Source organism: Anabas testudineus, chromosome 9 (assembly GCF_900324465.2).
Source record: "Anabas testudineus chromosome 9, fAnaTes1.2, whole genome shotgun sequence".
Taxonomy (NCBI): domain Eukaryota; kingdom Metazoa; phylum Chordata; class Actinopteri; order Anabantiformes; family Anabantidae; genus Anabas; species Anabas testudineus.
This window is the reverse complement of record NC_046618.1, coordinates 23,977,616-24,003,989: the sequence shown is the minus strand read 5'-3', so window position 1 is coordinate 24,003,989 and position 26,374 is coordinate 23,977,616. Positions and strand designations below refer to the sequence as shown.

The window sequence follows — 26,374 nt, the reverse complement described above, 5'->3', positions numbered from 1 at the left end:
TTCTTGGTCTTCTTACGTTCTTCAATATGAAAACAGGTTCTGGTGTAGAGTTTTATTGTCTTGCCTCGTTAAATCTGTGAGTGAAAACAAGTGTTTGTTGACCTTTCAGGGAAGTCAGTAGAGACTCCAGAAATGTCTAGGACCCTACAAAGAAATTCTGCAGAACTGCAGGTCTGGAATGTCCCATTGCACGACTCTAACTAACTCTTAAATGTTACTGCTGATGATTTCAGATGTCAGCTGACGTCTCGTTGAGAATCTGCTGCAGGAGCCAGTTTGATGCTTCACTGTGAGTTTCAGCTACAGAGAGAATCGTCTTATAATGAACAAGTTAGTCTGTTAATCTCTCCAACCATGTCCTGCCACGTTGTCTAGATTAATGATATAACTAGAAATGATTTTATACTAACTGGGCAGGTGTTAACGTTTGTTATAAGATGTACAAATGTCCATTTAATCTTCAGCGACAGCAGCGTTTAAGAAAAGGATCAATTAGTGCCAGTTCTTAGTGAAACCCTTCACAAACGGGCACATGAGTGTGGTCACTGATCACCAGCTGCCTCTACTTACTGCTAATAATGTGTAACACACACACACAGCCCTGCCTTGACCTCCGCTCTGTCTGTCTGCAAACACAAACTGGAATTTCCACTTTCCAGCCTGATTTCAGAGATTATTCCTGCGAGGATTCGACAAATTCACCAAAACAAACACAGTCCGAGTTTTCAGACATCAATCACAGCTGTTTTTTTTTTTTTTTTCCCGCCGTGGGAACTAGATACAAACCCAGAGGCCAGAAAAACGAGCACACGGCCAGAAGTTTCATGTCTTTCTCACTTTTTTTCTGGATGTGAATGAACGGATTAAGTTACATGTAATGAGATTATGGAAGTTGTAGTTTTAATGAGAAGCAGTTAGTGTGAAAGAAGAAAACCAAACTGAGGAGAGGGGAAAAGGGATTTTACTTGATTTAAAGTTGGGTTTTATTTATGTGAACGCTTTAAAATAGAAAGAAAAATATAAAGTATTGTGCAGACAGAAGATGGACTGAACTCCTACCTAAATAATATGAAACATATTCACAAATATATAATATCAGGGTTCAGGAATTGTTTTTTACTACCCTTAATTATATTAATTAGTCACTTGAAGGCCGTTACAGAGGACAAGACTGAGTGAATCCACCTGATGACTTTACAGCTAACGTTCCCTCTCTTTTAGCTCTGTTTTTGGTCTCCACCACCTTCTGGACGAAGTAAAAGTTGTGTTCAGCAAAACCAAAAACATCAAGCAGAGAGATACTACAAGGCTCGAACAGCAGAATCATCTCTTGCTAAAAAAAAAAAGTAACTTAGTAGATGTAATTCTCCAAATAAATAAAAATATAGTAGAAAAGCTGACAGAACGTGAAGGTGGTAGGTCTGGATGTTTCTATCAGCTGTGACTGTTAAGAACAGAAGACGATGAAGAAACGAGGAGCTGAACAGTGACGCTCCCAGTCGAGTATCAGTAAAGCCCCTGACCTCACCGCTCCCTGTGTTTAATGGGCGTAATGGTTTGCTTTTAGTGGTATTTCCTGTCAGGGGGAATATGAAGCAGAACGAGAGGTCGCACTTTCAAAACCAATTAGACGAGAAGCTGTGGATTTATTTATTGTTTTAGTTTTAATTGGAAACATGCAGAAGGAGAGTTTCACTGTGAGAAAATGGGACAGTTGTGTCTTTTGTACAGATTAATTAATAAAAGAACATGTACAAAAAATATTAGTTTAAATTAGCAAATTATGTGTTTTAGTGTTTCCAACATTAATGTTTGTTTGTTAAATGTTAAAATCGGTTTCTCTACAGTGCTTCAGCAAATCAGATAAATTATTAATCAGATCTGTAAATAACCTCAGTTCTGTTCTGTTGTTGTTTTATTAAACTTTATGGTCTGTTGACAGTGGAGACAGGTTTGAGAGAGAGAGAGAGAGAGCTCTTACACTTATTAATGACTTGTTTTGACTGTGATGCTTTGTCCTCTCTAGCTCGGCCTACACCTGCAGGTCGCAGTGAGGTGAGACTGTGCAGGTAAACTCATCTCAACAAGCTTCAGCTGTAACTTATCAATTAAAAGTGAGTAACTCTTCATATGTTTTAATTGTTTTTGTTAAGGTGTCAGATATTTCCTTGTTTTCTGTTTCTCACTGTGTGTTTGTGTTTGAGGCTCGTTCGTGTTCGTGTTTCTGTGTTTGCAGCAGCAGCAGCAGCGACGTCGGACATTAACCTGATGAGTTTCACAGAGAACCAGCTTCATGTGTCTGTGTTGGTTTGAACTGAACTTTATTTAACCTGCAGCGCCGACGACAGAGCAAACGGCTTCAGTTCACAGCTCCTCCACGTTCACACCGAGGTCGTTTCTATTTGACTGTAATGATGATCTGAAAAACAGGATTTACTGTTACGTAGTGTTAAGATGTGACATCATCTGACCTGCTGAGGTTCATGTTTGTTAGCTCAGGGTTATAAAACTAATTCACAGTGAGTGGCCTTTTCTTTTAATGTGACATCAGTCCCATCTGCAGTGAACAGTTACTGGTGTTAGTGTTGAGCTGATAAGTCCAGGTTTCCCTGTTTGTTTGTTTCTGTGCATGAGAGTAAATATGATTTAGTTTCTTTTCAAACAGATTCTCAGCCTGAATAAACCAACATGAAGAGAGAAGAGCTTCCAGCTCCCTGATAACTGAGCAAACTCGTCTGTAGAGGAATGAGATGTGACCAAAAGCTGCAGAGGTGAGATGAGTCATGTCCTCAGATTTGTGTTTCAGATGAAGTGAATTCATGGATCCACCGTGAACTGTGCAGGATTTAGTCAGTTTTCAGTCAACACTGGTTTTACAAACTGGATTTCCAGATGAAACCACAGTCGATAAGATATTAGAGGAGGATTTCGCTTTAAACCTCGTCTGCGGCTCCTCTCCCGTTATCGTCCTCCCCTCTTCACCCTCCTCCTCCTCCTCCTCTCAGTAGATGGATGAGTTGGGAACATCTGCTCAGCGTCAGCACTGAGAGCCCAGATGTCAGCACACACACAGCTGTGCGTGTTAACATGTTGTTCCACATGTGATAACACGGTTTTGTGTCTGCCGTCGACCTCCTGCTCGTCCAGGTCTCACTTAAAATTCTCAGCTGTGCGCTTTTAACTCTTTGTTATATATATATATATATAAATATATATATATATATATATATAAATATATATATATATTTTTTTTTTTTTTATTACTTTATAATTCAATTCAATTTTACAAGAAACTTTCCTGTTAAATCCTAAAATCATTTTTTTTACACATATTAAAATATTAAGTTTTAACAAACTAATGTTGTTATCACATGACTGTTATTATCTGAATAATGTCTATAAGTAGTAATTAATTAATCATTAAAAATCACTTTTTACAATGTAAAATAACATTTTAGAATTGTTATAGGTTAAAATAAGACACATAAATATAATTCAATACTGCCAGTAACATTCTGCAAAATAATATACATTTGATGTTTAAGGTAAAATAGTAATATTTTAGTCTTGAGTAATGTAACTAACTTTAAGTAATTTTGCACTTTTAATTTTAAGAATGTGGAAAAAAAAGTCAGCTGGTGAGAAAAACAGACTTTTATATTAACAGATATTTGAATCTTGTCATAGAAACATTTTATTTGTTGAATCATTCTTAAATTAACTTAGTTACAAATTAATATCTACATATGTATGTCTAGAAATTTGATTGTGTTTCAGTCAGAAAAGTTAGAAAAAGAAAAAAAGTCAAATGAAGGTTTATTTAAAATCTTTATTAGAAAATAGAAAATCACACATTAACCACATGCAGCTCTCAGCAGATTTTATTCCAGACAAACACTGATAATTAAAAAGAATAATTTAATGTATCACAGCTTCTGCAGGTCAGAGGAGTGTTTGGAGGAAACTGTGAGGCTGCAGCGCCACCTGCTGTCAGTTAAAAACCTCAACAGTAATAAAACTTTACACACACTCCACTAATAATTTAGTAACAGTACTTCCTGTTCAGTAATGCTTCAGACTAAATTAAAGTTTTACTACTAATGATGTAAATGTTACATAATTTCTAATTGATTTCGTATTTTCTCTCGTTTCCGACCGTCCAGGTTGTTTCAGGTTCGTTCTGTTTAAAGGAGAAAAGAAACTTTATTAGAGCTCAAACATTCAATAATTAATCTATGATCCAGTAAAAACCCCAAATATTTAATATTTTGAGGCTCTAATGTAAAAGTCAGTTGCTTTTCTCAGTCTTTATATTAGAGAATGTTGAATTATTGGATGCTTTGTTAAAATAAGAACATTAACAGTTTTCAACAAGCTTTTAGATGTTTTATAGACAAAATGAACAATTGATTTAGAAAATTCTACGATAATAAAAATTAACAAGAAAATGAATTAATTTGATTTAATGAACCAAACAATAGAGTAAAGTTGTTCTAGATATTGTTCTGCTGACATTTTACTTCACATGCATTTTCAGTCTACATGTCTTTTTTCTTTTCACAGAAATCCCTGGTCGACATATTTAGTTTTGTTCTAAAATATATCAAATTTATTATCATAGAAATTTTGAAAAATTGACAAATATTCCCAATTTAAGAAGCTGAGACGGATGTGATGTTTAAATCTCTTCCAGCAGACAAACAAATATAAAAACCCATAAACTGTTGTCTGATCTAAAAGCTCTGACAGTAACTACCACAGTTCATTACGGTTCCCAGCCCTGGTCCTCAGATGAGGGTGGAATCAGGACGCGAGCCTTGAGGACCTCTGACCACTTAGTTTGTGCTTTTCCCACCGGACTAAACTATGTGACAGAAGTTGTAGTTGTTGAACAGTGAACATTACTCCACTGTAAAAAATGAAAACACTCTCAAGTTAATTTAACTCAGTCTGTGTCAGTGCAGCAGACTGATGTCCTAAAGCTCCTGTTCTAGGTGAAAACAGAATCAGTTATAAGCCGTACATTATATATAACGTACCGTCACGTCTTTACTTTTTATAATTCTATTAAACATTTGATCTGAGGTGGTGTTTGACCTGTCTGATTACCTCTAACTGTGTTTTGTCAGGTTCTGTGTTCTTTACATGTTCTACAGTTTGTTATCAGTCTTTTGTCTGAGTTACACAGCTGCAGTCAGGACGTGGTTCAGTCTATCTTAGCATAACAACTGGACGCAGGGGAACAGTCTGAAAGGTAAAACAATAACCTGTAAATCGAACCCGTTCTCTCAGCACAGCTTCTTCTATCACAGCATCTGAACGTATAAAACACGTTTCTACAGGAGCACGAGTCGCTCACTCGTTTTCATTTACCCTGAACTAACATTAACACCACTGCACAGTGTTGTACTGCAGATATTTACCTGCAGTCTCTGATTGGACGGTTCCAGCAGCTGTCAGAGCGTCCCTCTGTCCCTCATGGCGTCCTGTATCTGCCTGTTGAGCTCTGCGATGATTCGGTCTTCGTGGGTGTAAACTCCGGTCCTCAGCAGAGTGTCTCTCTCCTCCAATAAACGGCTCAGGTGTTCTTCAGCGCTCTCGTTCACACCTGTACTGGGGGCGGGAGCGGAGGAAGGCGGGGCCAACCTGTCGTCCTGCTGCTTTAACCTGGGAAACAAAACATTTGTCTTGAAATGAGTTTTCTTCTGTAACCCCAGGGTTGGTGGTTTGATGCCCTGTTCCTCCTGCTATGCGTTGAGGTGTCCTACAAGTCACTGACACCCTGTAGTAGTAGCGACATGTATGTCTGACTACTGTCTTTTTGTTTTATTGATAAAATTTCCAATGTCTTGACTCAGGACACCTTCACATGTACCCTGAGCTCCAGCCATATTAAAAGAACAAAAGCGTGACAGAGATCAGGAGTGTTTCCTCCACAGTGAATACATTTTTCTTTTTCCAAAAGCTATATTTTATTTACTTTGCTTCTTCATGGTTATAAATTTTGTAAAAACATCTATTGTAATTTTAATTTCTCTTGTATCTCTCGTATTCCAAATACTTACTTTTGGAAAAAGTATTGTTGTCCGTGTTCTTCAGGAATGTCAAGTTAAATTTAAAAGCTAAATATGAGCCAGTGACTAATTCATAATCTGATCCTAATCATTTGTTTCAGTAACACAAAGTAAAGCTGTAAATCTTGAAGCAGTAAAATGTTGCTTAAGGAATATTTGTGTCTTTCAGGTGTGAACTTAACATTTTGAAGCCAAATGTTCAATAAACCGTCTGGAAACTCTGGACTCACTGGTGGTTCGACATTTATCCAGTTGAGTTTCTAATGCTGCATTTTTAACAAAGATTCAAGTAGAAGTCGTTACAGACGTTTAAACACCATCATCCTGACCTGTTGAGTTCGTTCCTGATGTCGTCCAGCTCCTGCCGGTCCTGTCGGACCACCTCCTTCTCCTCCGTGGCCAGATAACGCAGCCTCATGGCCTCTAGCTCTGCCTGCTGCTTCTTCAGGCGGTTCATGGCATTTTCCTGCTCCCGCTGCACACAAACATACAAATACATGAATCTATCACTAAATTTAAACAGCTAACATAAGTCGTTTGTTTACAGCTGCGGAGATTCACAGATTTCCTGAGAGAGTTCAGGACTTTAACAACTTGAATCTTTGACATTTGCACCGAGAGCTCGTCAACCCATCAAATCTCAGCAGAGAATATTTCAAAATAAACCTCTGACCCCGGTGGTGAAATAAGTGTGTTTAGATGCCAAGAAACTGCTTTTCCTAATTACACAGAGTGGACTTTGGTGATAAATTTGTCTGGTTTCACATTTTCATAAAACCCTCCCTGAGAAAAATGTTGCAGGACCTGACGAATTCACACAGAGACCAGCAGCAGCACGATGAGAACAGAAAGAAAACTTCATTAAAACGTCTAAAATTCATATTTCTCTCAGCTGCTCCGGCCTCCACCTTCCCAAAATTACTCAGTCTGGCTCGTAGCTAGACGTTAATAAATCAGGGAAACAATCTGAACAGAGAAAACAAAAACACTGATTTGGTCTCAGAACGTTTTTCTGCTTCCTTCAGACCTCCGACTACAAACCAAGAGTATCAGGTTAAAGGAGGAACCTGCTGGGAAAATCTCATGTGAACAACGGCCACTGATTGTTAAAGGTATAATAGTGAGTCACCGTACAGATCGTCAAAAACAGACCGTGGACAAGTCGTAGAGAATGAGAAAGTGGTGCAATCGATGTCAACTGATTCAGTTTAACACTAATTCAAGTGCTAAAAATAGCACAGTTTACAGGAATCTGACACCCATAATGAGTTATTAAAGGCTTATAACTGATGTAAGAAAGCTGTAAATTAAATATTAAAAATTAATGAAATTCATTTGATTTGTAAAGCAGTCGTGAATGTTTGAAGTCACATCCTGGACGATTTCTTCAACACTTTGTTACCTGAACAGTTTTATACATTCAATAAGAGATTTTACAGTGTGAACATAAAGTAGTCGGTGCTCTGTGATGTAATGTGCTGTGATTAACAGATTCCTCTCTTACTGTTTGACATGTATCTTTAATACACACTACAGTTTATCATGTGGCCTACTAACATATGGTTACCTGCTTCACCTAGGACTAGAGAAAGGATCAAGGAGGGAGAATTACTGCAGAACGAACTAAATCCAGGATGGACCAGAGGTTAAATTCTTATTTTCCACATCTCAGTTAGAAGATCATCACTGCGTAGTATGAATAGAAAAGTGTGTGCAGCTGTAATGTGGGTACAGCTTCAACAAACAAAGTATGAAATGGTCTTTAGTCAGACAGATCTCATCACACGGTGATGCTGCACCAAAGGTCAAGCGGTCATCTTCCAACAACTACAAGAAACCAAACCAATTCATTCAACTTCTAACACAGTTGTTAAAATATCTTCAGCGGACCGACAAGAACGAACCCACTGATTAACTGACGTCATCCTGCGGCCGCTTTACCAACAGGGCAAAAATAGAAAACACGCCAACTCTCCGACTGGAGGAGTGGGAAGGTGATTTGCGAAGCTGGAATCTGTCTGTGTGCTGTGGTGATACAGAGCAGAACGACCGGGCCGCTGATTCGAGATGGGAAAACTAACATTTTCACATTACTGCCCAGCCATTCACACACACACACAGAAAGCTTCCAGCTTCACACGCCTGATCTCCTCACCTCACCATGAAAACACACACAATCTCTCATGAACACATCATTCACGAACACACACACACACAGCAGTGTGTTGACACAGGCCCAGCTCCCTGTGGACCATTAGCAGTCTGTATTACAGGCCGTTTTCAGGCTAATTACTAGAAAAACAAACAGGCTAAACATTTTCTCTAGTGCCCGCTGCCAAGGACAATCTGAGGCAGAGTCCTGAAACAATTAGAGGACGAGGTGATACTGAGGCCTCGGCGAGGGGAGAGGAGGAAGAAGGGCTGAAAGAGAAAAGCTACTAAAACTCTGTGTCCTGAAGCTGATATTTTACAGTTACGTCATGTTATCTTAAGGAGAACCTACAGTGGGAACAAGATTTAAAAAAGCTGCAGGTCTTTAAGTCTCGTACACCACCACTGTATATTGGAAATGAAACAAGTGTACACAGGGTTTGGGTTTGTTCAAAAAAACTGTTACTACTATACAAACACATGTAACTCCATCTCATTACACCGTTAGACAGACAGTAACTACAGTTAAACTACAATTATACAATTATACTACGTTTTCCAGAAGTTACAGTTCTGCTGCTTCTTTATATTTTAATCTAATTATAAACTGTAATTGATTAACGGCAATAACAATGTATGAAAAACAATGCTCTTTAATAAAACTTATGAACGAATTTAAATAACAGATTAAATTATTACCAAGTTAAGTTAAATTAACAGCTTAAGCAGGTATCAATGTCCTGGTGCCAACATTAAACTGCATTTAAACTAATTCTAGGCTCTGGGCAGCAGTGACGGCTGCAGGGTTGAACTTTAAAAAGAAAACATCTTTCTGCTGTTATATTTAACATAAGTGACTCCTTCTCATTAAAGAGTAAGAGACATAGCAGCCAGTTACCAACAGATAAAAACCACAACTCTAAAAGATCATATATCTTATACCTGCATAACATAACTCAGCAGTAAACTGCATGTGCATCATGTTCACCAGTAGAAGTGCTACTGAGCAGTGTAGAGCGTACAGCCGGCGCCCACACTTCTTTCTCACGGTTATAACTTTATAAAACAACAGTTACCTACAACTTATTCCGTTAAACAGCGTAAAACATCAAGGCACACTTCTAACACACACTGAGAGGCGAGGCTCCACTGCTGCACTAAACCAGACAAAGTTCAAATGTTTGAAATGTTTACAGTTTTATTTTTTGGTTTTAAAAAATCTGGAGCAGTTAAAATGACGACATACTGAAGTTTGTTAAGACAAATTTGAAACTTAACTCCAACAGCTCATCAGAAAAGATGTGTTGGGGTAGAGTGGATTGTGGTCGTCAGATTCGAGTAGACACATTTTCTCAAGACACGGTAAAGCGACATTACGAACATAGCAACAATCCACCTAACTTATTCTACAGGATCAGAGTAGTTATTAAAACACTGGATTGGCCTGAGATCTTTCTCTTAGTTGTGAAATAGTAATATATCTCTATCAATATTGTGTTTTAAATTTTATGTATTCCTAATTTTGGAATAAGCCAGAAATGTAAATAAATGGTCAGATATACATAAAAATGAATAGTGAAACCTTTAGAATCTGAATATCATGATATAAATTTCTGGTTACTGTTAAACCATCTGTGAGTTAAACGACAGCTGACGAATCACGGAGCTGTAGGATCATATTGAAACAAACTGATCAGTATGTAGCTGATAAGCTGTTGCTGCAGTTCAGTCTCTACTGCAACTCAAATAAGCTGGACGATGGTCCAGACGAGCTGGATCAAGTTTAAAACAGTCTGAAGATTTCTGCAGTGGATGACCAGAGAATGGCTTCTCCTCCCCCGGGTCCCCCTCTGTCTTCCCTCCATTTCTCGCCCCGAGCAGCTCGTACAAACATTTCCACGCCATCGCTCACATGTGGTCACACTTTCCTCCTCTCAGATGGACTTTTCTGAGCAGCTCGCCACCTGTGGGAGCTCAGGGGGAGTTTTTCACTCGCGCAGGTTTTTTGGGGATGTGATGAATAAAACAGAGGAATGAAGAGGGCGGAGATTGACATTAAAGATAAATCTGGAGCTGATGAAAGCTAAAATAGAAATAAAAATAGCTCCACATCAGGAGTTCAGTGCTAGTTTCCTGCTCTGATCAACTCTGTGGTAAATTATTAAAATCAGATAAAACCATCTGATTTGTTTGTATTTGTCTGTAAATTGTGTGTGAGGCCAGATTCTCAAATGTACTTATATACAAATTAAGTAACCTGAACCTGATCTTACACGTAAAGGTACTTTTCAGATTGTAGAATACTTGTACAACGTGTGTGTTGTACTACTGTTAAAAGGCAGGTATGGAAATAACGAATTACATTTACTCTTGTTACTTTAAAAAAGTAGAAAATTAATTTTTCAATGTTTTTTTTAATTGCACAAAGAAATTCTAGGATATCTCATAACCCAAATATTCAATTAGTTGTTTGATGCCAGCTGGTCAAGATGAAATGTCACGTTAACTGCACTGAAGTAAAGAAACGGACACAGAGGAATTCTAATCTGAGACTGAAGCTCAACATAAAGAAACAACAAAAAGCTGCTTCATTATTTAGAGTAACATCAATGTTAACGTTCGAAAACAGCCACTTACAAAAAGTCCAGGTTGCATTTAACCACTTGTGATCGCGCTTCACCAGCTTAAGCTACGTCCATAACATCACCTTTGTGTTACGTTACAGTCCACACAAAACATAATTAATTAATTTTAAATGTTTAAAATATTTCTTAAAATGTAAAAATTAACAAAGTGTACCGTCATACGACAACTTTCTCAATCCTCCTTATCGTCTCTTGCATTCTTTCTCATCATTCCACATTCTAGTTGTTTAATTGTTTATGCACTTTGTTTAATCACATTTTTTGGGGAATATTTCTCCTCTGTCTCCATTTAATATAAATAAAACCAAGTTTAATATATTCTGTGTTGAAGGCTACTTGACTTTGTTGCTGACCTGTCTACTGTTCTCTGTCAATACTTCAAAATTAAAATGCAGCCTTGGAAATTCACGAAACTTCACAATAGATCTTACTTACTTAAAGTAAATTTTAAATAACCACAAAAACCAGTAGTTCTGAACCATCATGGCCTGTTTTGCTTTTTCATCCCATTTATTACTGATATCTTACTTTTCACAGATGGTTTCATTTAAATAATTGTAATAATCAGCAACATTCAAACTAAACTACACCAGTTATAGAAGAAACTACTAAAATCTTACTAACTAAAAATCTTTGTCAGATAATTAAACGTTCAAGCCAATTGACTAATGACAGCTTTTAGTTTTTGTTAGAGAAAGTTCCACCTTTTCTTGAGATGGGGTTTATAATTATTTGTCAGTTTGTGATCTTGAGCTCCCAGATATATCTAACTAATGTTTCAATCTCGAGTCGGCCAGTTTTTCTAAGGTCTGAAGAGGTCTAGTTTCCACTGCAGCTGGGATGAAATTCATCCCCCCTGAGGTCGTAGGGAAACTATTTCCACATTAAACTTTTAAAACATTTCATATTAAACTTTAGGTGATTATAAAAACTTTAAGAAACTTTCCTGCTTTGTTGACGTTTTTGCCGCCTGGTGTTGGATATTACAGAGGTAAGATGTTGAATGGAGGACTTGTACTTTTACCATTGTGGTATTAATACTTGTTCCATCAGTGAAACTGGGATCCTCCATGTCTCAAACACACCCCTCACAATGGAGCGCCATAATATTCCAGGAATGAACAGTGGGAACCAGCAGAGTGTCCACTGAGACCAGTAACACTGAAATTCCCTCAGACGACATGTCACATCTGCTCTTTGACAGTTTTATACAAACAGACTCACAACTTCACGAGAGAAACATTTCAGTCTCAACATCTCCAGAGGGAATTAGACCTCAAACTTTGGCACTGACAGAACGTTACTAAGTACTTTACTTAAGTACAAGTCAGAGGCACGTTTGAGTATTTTATCTTCCTGGCACTTTATCTTTCTACTGTAAAGGAAATATTGTACTTTTTACTCTGTGACATTTGTCTGAGAGTTTAATTATCAGTTCCTCTACAAATAAATGTTTTATGCACAAGAATCAATCAGTAAACACAAGTAGAGCCGGTTAGTGGATTAATATTATTTATTAAAAAAAAAAAAACTTTTTGTATAAGAAAATACTTAAATATTTTATGTCTGCAGCTTCTAAGATATGAGGATGATTTACATTTTTAGAATTTACTACTTTTGACTTACTACTTAAAAAGTTATAAATAAAACAAAATGCTGTTTAATGTATAATTGCGTAATAATCCAGTTATACAACGTAACAGTCACCTAGAACATTTTACTACACTAATTCTGATTCTAATCCTTCATGTAAAATTTCATTATTATACAGATTTTAAATGCAGAACTGATAACACTGTGTACTTCCTGTACTTGTAGCAACAGTCAGGGCCACACAACCACTGGAGGAAAGACACAAGATGAAGAGTGACCGATGAGTAAAGCTGAGTATTAAAGCTTATATCAACATTTCTGAAATGTGTTGCTGAGTATAAAAAACTGTAAAATACCAAAAGCTGACCCCCTTTAAGATGACTGACCTAATTCAACAGATATTTAGTGCTAGTAGTCCCACAATTAGTGAAATGGGGATCACCTGAGTGCAGTGAATTCTCAAGTGATTGCAGTATAAAGACACTTGTGTCTGGAAGGTCCAGTCACTGGTTCAATATTCAGTATTCCTGGTTATTATTACACCATTAACACAAAAGAACACTCCCAGCAACTCAGAGAACAGGTCATTAGCATAAGGGGATGAATACAGAAAATCTCCAAGGCACTGAACATCCACCAGAGTTCAGTGAATCCATTATCAATACATCATAGGAATATGGCACATGTCTAAATCTGCCTAGAACAGGCCGTCTACACAAACTGAGTGACCATGCAAGAAGGAGACTAGTGAGAGAAGCCACTAACACACCGATGACTCTGAGGAAATTACAAGCTTCAGCAACTAAGATAGGAGGGACTGTACATACAACAACTGTTGCCCGGGTACTTCACCAGTCAAAGCTTTATTGGAGAGTGGCAAGGAGAAAGACACTGTTAAAGAAAACTCCTGTTAAATCAAGACTTGAGTTCAAAAATAGGCATTTGAAATGGTTCTTTGATCCAATGAGACCAAAATTGTGCTTTTTGTCCATTACACAAGATGTTGTTGAGAAGACGATGTTTGACACACACCAAACACTGCACATCACCACAAACACACCATCCTCAGTAAAAACACGGTGACGGCAGCATCATGCTGTGGTGATGCTTCTCGGCAGCCGGCCCTAGAAGGCTTGTTAAAGGAATAGGACAATCCTGGAGGACAAACTAATTCAGCCGGCAAGACAACTATGGCTTGGGAGAAGATTTGTTTTCCAGCAGGACTATGACCTGAAGCATACAGCGAAATCTACACAGAAATGGTTTACCGACAACAAGGTGAATCTACTGGAGTGGCCGAGTCAAAGCCCAGACCTCAATCCAATAGAGAATTCATGGATGGACATGAAAAGGTCTGATCCCTACGCAACCTGATAGAGCTTTGTCCATTTTGCAAAGAAGAATGGCATAAAATTCCAGATGTCCAGATGTGCAAGCCTAATTGAGACTCCATGCTGTGATTGCAGCCAAAGGTGCATCTACTAAATACTGACCTGAAGGGGGTAAATATTAATGCAAACCTGTTTTCACTTTAACATTAATGAGGAATTTACCTTTTTTGGTCAAAGTCGCCAACTTTTATTGACCATGATTGATTTATAATGTCAATAAAAGAATGAAACATCCAAAGCCTATACTTTTTAAAGACACTGTAACAAACAGTATAATGATTTCTACCACTGCACAGATCCTGAATTAAATACTTTTATTTAATTCTGTACATCAAAGGTTTATATAAAGATTAGAATTATTTCAAAATTACATGGTCAATTTGTGGTATCCACTTTTTAACCCTTTTTTTCAAACCATATTTTAGTTATCGGGTTTTGACAAAAAACACTGTTAGTTTAGTTTCTGATTTAAAATATTTGTAACGGTTTTCACTAGATCTCTCTGACCTGCCAAGACAATTCAATTCTATTTGTTTAGCACCAAATCAGAACAGATTACATCTCAAGGCACTATACAGTGTTTAAGGTTTAAGACCTTACAAAATAGAAGAGGAAAGAGAGGAAACCCCCTTTAAAGGAAGAAGCCTCCAGTAGAACCAGGCCCAGGGTGGGCGGCCATCTGCCTTGACTGGTTGGAGTGAGTGGAAAGAGGAGAGGGAAAAGAACAGCAGGCAACTAAAAATAACAACAATCGGTTTGAACTAGTTTCTATATGAAAAGATTGGCTTATTCTGTTAAATTTAAGAAAAAGCTATAAAGCAGAAGCTGGAAGTTGACTCAAGTCATCTGGACGTCATCTTTACTCCACTTCTAGATAACTGCTCTCTGTGTACATTTCTACTAAAGGTCATGGTCTTTAATTTCTAACTTAATTACAAATTAATCAATAATTTAAAATGTATTTATTTAGTTTCATAGCTCATATTCTACTATACTATTCACTCTAGTGCAGGTTTTAGGGTCCATTAGCTACACAACAGCTACACCCGGTAAATAATAGTTACCGGCAAATCTTTATTAACAACTAATCCCGTACGGTAACAACTAGTTTTAATTTATTGATGCATAAATCTCCTCTAAATAAACATTAGAACTACTGATTGGCTTCACTACATTTCCAAGCACTACAACAATGAACAGCCACCAACACGACTGCAGACATCCATATAATAAATTCCATGGCAGACTGGTGTGTCAGCTCACATCGGAGCATCAGACGTCCTTGAAGAAGGATTTTATTTGGCAGTGTACTGTATTTGTGGCTCATGTTACTGTTGGATTTACAGAAATAAATATGCAGTGAAGTCTTTGCTTTCTTTACGGGCAATGAAAATGACCAAGTTTAGCTCTGTCCGACTACAACAAGCTTCTAAAAAGCCAAATGTAGTTGCCCGACCTTTTACGTGGGTTTTAAAAATACCAAATTTAGCTCCCAGGCTCTAGACTTTAATCTCTTTGTCCCAATATTTTTGCTATGAAAAGACCAACTTAAGCTCCTTGTCCCAATATTTTGAATTTAAAAAGACCAAAGCAGACTCTCTGATCTAAAACCTCAGCGGTGTCTGGATATTAATTCTCACTCTGCCTCTCCAGCCACCCGCACCCCCTGGGTTGAAAAGCACATTATTCCTTGGACAAGAATTTTTATGATCCGACTTGAGCTAAACAGTACGCCATGCGAGGCGCTGAGAGGAGAGAATAAATAGGCGAGGAGAGGCCGAGAAAAACCAAACAAGCTCCAGCTTTAAAAACCGCAGCGCGCTAAGACGGATGGTCGTGTAAACACAGGCCTGATATTTTATAAAAAGCGAGAGTGTGACATCTGAATAGTTAGCACCCGTGCTAGCTTATTGCTCAACGCAATCCCAGGGATGATTAATAGGCCGGGGGTGATGCTGAGCGTTGAACCCCCTTAGAGCTGCATAAATCACACAGTGTTTTCTTTACAATGATGTGGCACTTAGAGAAGAGAGGAAGGAGTGAGGGAGCAAAAGAACGAGGGAAAAAAGACAAGAAAACAGTGGCATAGTGGAAGATCTAAAGGACGAAGGGACAAGGGAGCTGTGAATTAAAACGATGTTAAGTGTGAGGTGGAACACAAACAATAAAAAATAGGAACGAAAGACAGAGAAAGAGTGAGAAACCAGAAACAGTCTATGAAAACAGGGACAGCAGAAAGACAAAGGAGGAAGGAATGTGAAATAAAAACTACAAAACTAAGACGAAAAAGAAGAAGAAGAAAGGCATAAAATGATGAAGAAGAGCGTGGTTAAGAGTGATGAAGGGGAAAAAGTGATGTAGAGGGGAAAAGAAAAGAGCAAGAGAGAGAGAGGAAAAGTGTGTGTTGGGTTTTCCAGCTGGTTAATGTCAGTAACAGTTATTAGTTTGTCAGATAAGGTTCGTGTGTTTACATTAGTCTTAGGCTGACTAAAGCCCCACTTAGTGCTCTGTGTGTGTGTGTGTTGTTAAGAACTGATCGCTCTCACACATTTCATTGTCTACTTCACCTCAGCTAAATATTTGGCTCTGGTGTAAAAACATACCTCTCAGTTGCTCCCCCCCTTCACACACACCAACTTCAAGCTCACACAGACTTTTCAGCGTGCAAGGAAACACACATTAAAACTGGATTTAAAGTAACACTATAGCTGATGTAGGTTTATATTTAATACACTGCTCACAAAATTAAAGAAGCACTTTTAATCAGAGTTTAGCATTGAGTCTTTGGTGTTGATGAAATTAACAACAGGTGAACTGGAACAACAGCATTTACTCTAGGAGAGCTGGACGGAGCCGTATTAGGTCCTTAACCACCCACAACCGGTTGAGAGCAAATCTTACGAAAATGAGATGGATGATATGTTTTTAAACAGTATATGGTTTAAAAACTGCTAAGACAGCCAACTGCTGCTATGCTGTAGCTAATGGGGATCTAAATAAACAAACACGAGGTAGATACACAATGTTCTAAGGTACTGGCAGTGGAGTTTTTCCTTTGTGTGTAAATTTATGCTTCAATCTAATCCACCTAATACTGTACTTTTTACACTACTACATTTCTACACAGCAAGAACTGCTTTTAATTACGAATATATTCTACCAAACTAGATTTTACTAACAAATAGCCTGACTGACACAGTGTCCTTGTTTTCAGTCTACATGACAAATAGATATACCAGTTTGAATAAATATATAAATCAGCTGATAAGCAGAAACTGCAGTACAAAGACTTCCAAACATACTTCAGGTCGTTGTCCGTCAGAGAGTACTTGTTACACTGTACAATCACACTGTATCTGTGTTGATGCTGATTTAACGGCACGAAAAATAAAATACAATAAAATGATTAAACTCGTATGTCAGTATTTTACTTTTTGGTACTGATGCTTTTTCCTCACCTAAATGAACTTTAATGGGAGCCAGAGTCTGCCTTCACACACTTACAGCAGTACTGCACTCGTGTACTCGAGTTTCCATAAGCGTCTTCACAGTCACAGTGTGATGTCAGCTGATAAATGGCCACGGGGCTGAGCTCAGTTTCCTCTCCTCGCTCCGAGTCTCCAAACAGAGCTGTTAAATGCTGTCAGCTCATCTCCAGCAGCAGATTAAAAACCTGCAGCATCCGAACCCTCCAGAAAAAACTACTATTATCTGCTGTGAAGTATGACGGCTGTCAGGACAAAGAGCGCTCAGCTCAGCTGTCTCTCTTTATTTTGGGATGTTTGTCTCTGAGGTTTGTGGTTTTTTTGGTGTGTGTTTGGCTTTAGAAACATAATAGTTCAGGTTTTCTTGTATGGCTTTTTGGAGTACTAATATTTAAAACAATTCACTACACCTTCCATTAGTGTTAAAAAGATTTCTCTGTTGGGTCTATCGTTCATGCATTGTTTGTTTTTAGGTTCTTTCAGAACACTTTGTGAAACTAAACAGTGGTAATTTGTCACAGTGAACATTTTATTTTTTGTTTCCTTCATGTATTAATGTTTGTTATTATGAAATTTCAGCTATTTTTCATGGTTCTAATTATTAGAAATCACAGTATGTTTGAGTTTCACACTTTTAGAATCTACTTTTAAGGTCTAGTAAAGTTGTATTGTCTGATCATGTCATGGTTATTCTCCACTGGAACACTGATCAGTACTTCATGTAACCCTTTTCCCCTCTAAATGAACACAATACCTGTTTGAACCTGGCCAGCTCTTTTAAGGCACGCCCCCACTGCTGCTTGTAGTGAAGCTTAGACTTGGTGGTGGACTCCAGCTTCCTCTCCAGCTCCACCTTAACGATCAATGAGCAGAAACAACGGTCACAAACATCTCAAAAGTTCTGACAGGTGTGATACTACTACTGTTGACTACTGTGATCTTTCACAAGAATGAAAAACTAAATACTAATTATATTAAAGTACATTTAACTGTGAAACTAGTCAGCTACCTTCTCTAGGGTCAGGAGGTTAATCTCTGACTGCAGTCTGAACTCCGGTCTGATGTTCTGTTGTTCTCTGTAAAGCTGAAACTCTTTCTCCAGCTGTTTATACCGAGACTCGCAGTCTGAGATCTGCAGAAACAGGAAATGTTATTCTATGGAGCTTTACGCAAAGGATTTCAAACCACAAACACAGCCGAGCTTCTGCTCCTACCTGCTGGAGCAACCTGGCTCTCTCTTCCTCCATCAGTCGGACTTTGTCTCTCTCCAGCGCCACCCGGTGGTCACACTCCTGCTGCAGCCTCCTGCTGCTCTCCTTCAGCTCTCTTTGGGTCAGGTCGTGTTCAGCTCGCAGCTCCCTCTGCAGCCTCTGAGTCTGAGTAAAAACACATCATTGAAGAACAACAAAGACTTTGTACAATAACCTCCTTAAATGCAATAAGTCCGAACTCTGTATGTAACATCAGTGCTGTGTAAAGTGTCAGACAAACATCTGACCTCGAGCTCGGCCTCAGCCAGTTGTTTCTCTCTCTTCTCCAGATCTGACAGAGTCTTCTGTAACTGCTCCTCCAACAGATTATATTCTACCTCCTACAGACAGAGAACAAGGGAACAAAACATACAATTATCTCAACTATTTTTTTGCGGTATACTCGCAGCATGTTGCAGTGTGTTTGTATTTGTGTGCAGGTGTAAACTCTCCACCTTCTTCTTAACCAGAGCTTCTCTCTCTCTGTCTCTTCTCCTCCACTCCTCCGCCAATGCCCGCATGTGGCTGAGCTCCTTCTTCCTCAACTGAAATTAAACAATTGTATTTATAAAACATACAGTCAATACAAGTTAGGAGCATACTGGAGCAAACGTGAAATACCATAGTTAAAAATCTTAGTTTACCTGATCATCAAACAAATCTTCCTGCTCCTCCTTCCACAGCTCCAGTTCTAGGGCAGCGCGGTACTCCAAGGTGTCTCTGGGAGCTGTGGGGGCAGGCGGGTCAGAGGGAAAGCTAGGAGCAGCAGATCTGTGTGCTACAGGGTTGGACGGTGGCTGTGTGGGGTGCAACGGTTCACTCTGATGATGCGTAAAGAGAAAAACAAATCAGTAGACGTTTAGTGCAAAAGGCAGATAAGAAAATAAATTTCTAAATATAAATTGAAGCAAAAGTTGTTTATTTCTGAATTAATTGCTCAAATTTTGTCAAGTGTAGTCACTAAATACTTGTTAATTTATGCTCTTAATCTTAAGTCTTAAGTCACAGACCTGTGTTTGCTGTTGAACTCTGCAGGTACTAACAGATTTGACCAGGTTCAGTCATGTGTGTGCACAAACACACACCGTTGTCTCACCTGTGAAGACTGTGACACGATGACCTCTGTGGCTTTAACCAATCCCAGGTCCTCCAGCGTCACGATGTAGCTCAACTCTGCGACTTTCTCACTCGGACTGATGGAGGGAAACAGCGGTTAAACAGAGATTAACAACCACATTATCGCCACTCAGTCAGACAGTGTTTCCTACCGCTGTGCATTGACCACAGGGATTCGGTCCTGATGAGTTTGTCTCCAGCTCTGCTCTCCTGCTGGCGTCAGGAATCGGCTCTTCTCTGAACTCAGCAGGCGAGACAGTTGGATGGAGGCTCGTCCAATCAGCTGGTCTCTACTGGTGGAGTCTCTGTGCCAAACCTCCACCACCAGAGGAACTCTATAACATACAGAGACACTCTCAGTGAGCTAAAACACATTACATCACACTGTGGAGCTCCCGACAGTCACAGACAGCTGAAGAAAAATCATGAAAACTGTCACTGAAAAGTGAGTTAAATCTAAAGTCCTACTGCACCATCTTGTGGCCAAAAGTGACTTTGCAAACAATGATGAGAAATTACAACGAGACAACACGTTATGAGGAAAAGATTAGCATTTTAGCATTCATAAACAAATCATTTTCTAATTCAATCTAATTTGAGAACATACATTTAATTTGAGAAACAATGATTAACTACATTTATTTTAAAATACAATCACATTAACTTGCTGTGATTTTGGTAACAGTGAATTTAGAATTTAATCTCTTAGCTAAAATAATAACAAAAATAATTGAAAATAATTTAGTTAGCTTTTTATTTAACAAGAATAATAACATTCATAACTATCATCAGTAACAATATGCCAAAATAAAATGTGAGTCTGTGTGTTCTTACCTGAGGAACGTGTCCTGCAGCTGTTGTGGCAGTGCAGCAAAGTCAAAGGCACAGAAGGACTGAGGCAGGGACACCTCCATATTCCTCTGTAGCTCCACGGGAGGGTTAGTCATGATGGGAGCTGCGCTTCCAAAGAACTGATACGAATACCTGAAACACAGTCCCATCATTAAACTTTGATTTGAGCAATACACTGCACTACAGCTCAAAGCAGATGAGTCTTACCTGAGTGTTGCAGCGATGGGGTGCGTCAGGCTGAACTTTCCTAGGCTGCAGAGGTCCAGAGAGAAGCAGTAATGATGGGCAGTGGAAGGGATGGAAACTCGGGGAGCAGAAACACTGATGGATGATGCTCCACCTTCTGCTGCAGCTTCAGCCTGGCTTTGCTGCTGAACAGGGACCTCCAAATCTGCAGCTGGACACCAGTGAACAAATGCTCTTGGTCATCTAAAACCTGACTGACAGTGTAACATTTTGTACGAGAATGAATAAGATGAAGTGTTTTGAGACCCACCTGCCAGTCCCATCTGCTCTCGTCCCGTCTGCTCTCGTCCCTTCTGAAGCTCTTCCAGTAGACTTTCTGCTTCGCTCTCTGTATGAGAGGAAGGAGGAAGAAGAGAACGACGTGGAGGAGAAGGGTCAGGAGGTTTACCACCTGGAGAGGAGCTTTGAGGTCTCTGCTCAGCAGAAGGGACAGAAGGAGGAGGGACAGACTGTGGTTGTGCTCCACTTCCTTCTTTATTCCTTAAAGACTGAAAGGGGACAGACAACAATATGACAATACATTCATAAACATTTAATAATAAATTAATAGACTTAACCACAATCTAGTCCTAATAGTTTGAGTATCTGTTGTGTCTACCTGTGGTGTGACATCCTCCCTCCTTAGGGTAACAGACACCCCTACAGTTGGCTGCATGTCAGCAGGTAGTGCTGGCAGCATCTGCTTGTTGCGTTTTGGAGGTTGGAGCACAAACGCTCCCTCCACTGTTTCTGCCTTGCTCTCTAGGTCGACAGACACAGAAGCCAGAGCTGAGAGAGAAACATCTGTGCTGCCCAGAGAATGATTCCCACAACACAGATGGATCTGAGAACGATAAACAGGAACATAGAGAGAGAGGTGAGCAGAGATAGCACTGCTATGAGTAATGAGATATCGATTAGACATTTTTATTCTTACCTGTAAACTTGGCTGCTGAGACAGAAAGGTTTGGAGGATCTTTTTGCTACTGCGGATGCGCACAGAGGCGCGCTCTGGCTCAAAGTCAGGACTCAGCAGGTTGTGAAAGGGCTCACTGGTGATGTCGTTCCCCAGTAAAGAATAGTAGAAGAAGAACTCCGACCCCTCAGCTGAGAGCTTCATAGTGCTGGGGATCAACTGTAGGAAACACAAAGAAAACACATTTGGTAACTTTGACGGTTAATAGAATTTAAATTTATTTACAGTTTATTTATTTACAGGCACTAAAACCTGTTTTCTGAACTGTGTACTGTACATATTTAGATATACTGATAGACTTTTGTTGGTATTCGACGTCCGTGCAGGTGATTTTTTTCAAAAACATCAAAAATATTTGGTAAAATCTACCAAATCACAATAACACCAACCTGACTTCAGGGACTGTTCTGTCATCAGTAAAGCTAACAGCACACTGATGACAGTAAGTTAAATATCCTCACCACTGACTAGATCACGTCAAATTACCAACAGTGGTTTTCTCCCATCCTGTCCACGTGTCTCTGTCTGGCTGACATACAAACCTCCCTCCTCGAGCTGCCGCTGTGCATGCACAACTGTCGCCCACCTATTAACATCACATCAATAAGTACTGTGGATATAACAGACTTTAGGCAGAAATCTAGTACCTAGCGCACATTTAACACTGCAGTTTTTGTTTAAGTCACTTACAGGCCTTCCTTAGCTGCATGGGGAAGCACCCCTTGCCAAAACTAAGCACTGTTTCCCCAAGTAAGAACACACCTGAAATGTATTTTAACATTTTGACAAAAGTGTGAATTTCAACACATTTTTGTAAATGTAATAAATAAGTCATTTTGCAATGAACTGCTGTAATTTTCTATCTGTCTAATTATGCCTGAATGTGTTAAAGTAATTTGGGTTTGACTGAATGTTTCTCCAGTTTCCATTCACAAACTTGATTCCAGATGCTGTATAGTTCTGTCTGTGGCATCATATTGGAAAAATTCGTCAAATGTTGACTAAAGAAAATAACAGTTCACTAGTAAATTCTCAGTTGTCACTCTTGGACAGCAGTGACATCTTTACCTGTTCTAGTTTGGTAGCAAAAGCCACAGTGACTGACAGGACGAACATGTCGGTGCAGTGGTCTGCAGGTCCGACCTGATGGTAACCCTGGTCTTGTATCAGTACGGATTCCAGCTTGTCTGGCAGCAGATCTGTTACTGCTGGAGAACCTACAGCAGAAAACCAGAAGACACATGAAAAAAAGCAAATGGAAAAGAACAAACATTTAACAAATGAAGCATTTTCAAAAGAGAAGTTAAGTCAAGCCTGGCAGAGAGGCTGAGACCAGATAAAGTCTGTTCTTTGATATATCACCTAAGCAAACAATTTTTAAAAAAGATTTTTATGATGATTTGTTTCTTAATGTTTTAAACATTTTAAAATGATATGAAATGTCTGTTTGTGCTGCTCCGTTTGAGAGGCAAAATTGCCTCAGCACCTCATACACATAATCTGAGAGAGATCTTCTGCAAAATAAAAATATACAAGATAACTTTAATCTTGCAAAGAAAACATAGGAAATATATTATCTTAATTTCTCCAGTACCGACAGCAGGATCTATAACATTGGAGCTAATTGATCCTAAGACCTTTAGTAGTGTTGCCCTGGTGTCCTTTTAATACTGGGTTTTGGTAGTCCAGCTAAAAGTAACAGTAAAGTTTATGAATACATTGTCCAGTAGTTCAATTCTTTTGTTCAATCACATCACTCCTTGACTTTTTATTGCTACGTATGAGAATAAAAGTGCTCAGTCTATAAGGCCTACTGCAAGTTTAAGACACCAGATATCACTGTACTTGCTTTGCTTGAACTTCGTAACCCCATTACTACTTGTAAAACACCATATGTGAATCTTCAAGCAACAGTGGCCAGAGGAAGTTGTTAAGCATTTTGCCCTGATTCTACAACACGAAATAGGTTCTAAAAGGTTCTAATACAGCACACAACACTGACACCTTACCAGATAGACAAAGTGAACCGACTGCAGAGAATAAAAATTAATAAACAGAATGTTAATAATGTCTCTTCACTAGATTTTACAAGTGAACACGCTGCACGTATGTACTAAATAAAAAAAAGATATCAGACAATAAGTTACACAACACAAAAGACACCACAAGAAGAACACTGATGAAAACAAACAGAAATGAACAACCAGCTGACCTTGTCGGGGTGGGGCCTTCTTGGCTTTAAACCTATCAGGAGATGGTCCAGAAGGTTTGGTGTCGTTCTCCAGGACCATGCTGAGGAGAAGGGCTGGTCTCTGTTTGGTGTATTTACTGCTCAGCAATGGATACCACCGTGGCTCCTGATATAGTACAGGAAACATCAGGTCACAGTGAAAAAAAGCCAAATATCCAGCCACAGACTGAAGGAGGCAAGGTTTACTGTACCTGTCTGACCTCTTGTACTGATCGGAGATCGAGGACAATGTAGCCGACACTCTCTCTCTTTTTGCTGACTGAGTCAACAGCAAAACACTGAAGCTTAATGGGAGTTCTCTGTAGTCTGGAAGGAAAGAGACGCGTCAATATGATACACAAATTCAACACTGGAAATAAGAAGTCGACATGGTGTCAAGTAAAAACTATAAATAGAGAGCTGAACTTCTTCCACTGTTGTTAATTAACTACATTGGTTGGTGTGATAAACCTTAATTTCTATAATTAAACCCCCTACGTCAAAACTGATAACTGATAATAAGTTTGCTTCATAACTGAAAAACATGTTTAGTTTTTTGCAGCTAAATTAATCTTGTCATATCCTGTCTTAAAATCATTACTGTGAAATCTCAAACTGTGAATTTGTAAAACACCATAACACCATCCTGACTGCAGGATGTTAGAGCTACTGACCTGTGTTGGTGCAGTGTCCTGCGGTCAAGCTCCCAGGCCAGCTCAGTGCTGAACTGAGGCTGCTCTCTGTGCTCCACTGGGTCTGTAGCCAGCTGCTCACCGTCAAAGCTCGCTTGAACTACGAGACTGAGTCGAGGACTCTTCGGAAAGTGACGACCTGAAGAAGGAGAGAAGTTTCCAAATCATGTGTTCCATAAACTGATAGCAGAATAAACACTACCACAGGCCATCAGGTAGACGTATGAAGGAAAAGCAGTAGAGACAATAAGGCCTACATTTATTTATTAAGCACAATAATTTATTTACATTTATATCACATGTTGTCAAGTCTTACCAAGCAATCATTTGAACAATCAATTGACATGACAAGTGGCAAAGATAATTAAGTTAATTCATGCTTTTGCATTTAGCCACCGACTTTTAAATGATGATGTTTGTTGCTGCAGTAGCTGGTAGTGTGAAGGTGCTGACTGAAACTACACAAAAAAACTAAAGCACCTCCTGCAGCACAACCCCTCTGCCTCAGCAGCTCCACTGTTTATAGGTAGTTTTAATTATTACCTTTCAGACAGTTTCAACAAAAACTGACTAAACCCTGTAAAAGTAGAACTCATGCCAGAACTGTTGTATCGGATTGCATTAGATTGTACAGATGTAAATAATAATGTGATAATAATATTTAGGTTTTTTAAGTTAAAGGAAGACAACTTTTTTTTTAAGTTAAAGTGAACTTTATTAAAATATCCCTATGCAAGAAGTGCTAACATCTGTCTTTTAAATGAGTCCTTGGTGACAAAGCTGTTAGTTATCCAGTTACAGTTAATTACAGGGTGGATCTAACTGACCAAGCTAACACCACCTGTAGCAAAACACTGATTTCAGCCGGTAGCTCAATACCTGACTAATGACACTCACGAAGTCGCTGTATGTATGTGTTAAAAGTGCCAAAAGTATTTATTATTGACAAATATTGGTAATAAAAGACGTGTAACTGACCTTGTTAGCTAACAGGTGGAGGTGCTTACCTTCGAGGATGGACACAACGATGAGAAGTTGGTCTGTCTTCGAAGCCATGTCGACATTTGTACAGTCCCAACGGAAAGTATTTACATAAAACTATGAAACTCCTCTCCACGTCGTCGATTAATGTCGAACTTACTTGATGACATAAAACTTAAACCCGGTTGAAGTTTCGTTAACTGTCCGTTAAAACTCGCAAACGCAAACAGACGCTTTGTTGTCAAGCTTTGGCGCCACCCATTTTGTTTTAAAAGCGGAAGTGATGATGGAGACGCTGAAGTGTTTACTGCCTCCTGTCGGTAGGAGGTGGAACTGCAGCGCAGCTGGAATACTGCAAATCACATTTGTTCTCCAAGTACAAGAAATTAAAAAATGATGTCTTACATTTTAATTTCAAAGTATTAATCTGAAAAAAAGTGACTTTTGCAAACGTACAGTATTTAAGTTAATAGAAATACCACAGTACAGGGCCATGCAATAGCATTTAAATTGTTAAAAGGTTTTAACATGTGCAAACATACTTTTGTTATACATCACTGAGGTTAAAATGAAGCCAGCGCATTTATGTGTCTCTGCAAGGAAACAGGAACTGGAAGTCGTACCAACATCACTGGGGTTCACAGACAACAAAACGATCCATAGTCTAAAAAACTAACAAACAAACAAAACAAAAAAACAAAGTCAAAAAACAA

At 38.9% G+C, this 26,374-nt stretch overlaps 1 protein-coding gene across 2 annotated transcripts; it reads right to left on the bottom strand.

Moving 5' to 3' along the window:
• Window positions 1-3,809: 3,809 nt before the first annotated feature.
• Window positions 3,810-25,908, bottom strand: LOC113151126 (centrosomal protein of 120 kDa). Of its 2 annotated transcripts, none has more exons than XM_026343972.1 (21): window positions 25,688-25,908; window positions 24,663-24,819; window positions 24,201-24,315; window positions 23,971-24,115; window positions 22,827-22,975; window positions 21,720-21,917; window positions 21,402-21,626; window positions 21,054-21,291; window positions 20,765-20,954; window positions 20,540-20,689; window positions 19,858-20,040; window positions 19,686-19,782; window positions 19,234-19,410; window positions 19,045-19,134; window positions 18,838-18,930; window positions 18,554-18,715; window positions 18,349-18,471; window positions 18,094-18,192; window positions 6,404-6,549; window positions 5,424-5,667; window positions 3,810-4,180 (listed from the first exon to the last, which is right to left on the bottom strand). In XM_026343972.1, exons 1-20 carry the CDS (start codon window positions 25,734-25,736, stop codon window positions 5,457-5,459), a joined length of 2,997 nt encoding a protein of 998 aa, XP_026199757.1. In that variant the 5' UTR covers window positions 25,737-25,908; the 3' UTR covers window positions 3,810-4,180; window positions 5,424-5,456. The 2 variants fall into 2 exon arrangements, with proteins under 2 accessions (XP_026199757.1, XP_026199758.1); XM_026343973.1 differs by having other exon boundaries at window positions 24,210-24,315.
• Window positions 25,909-26,374: the final 466 nt, after the last annotated feature.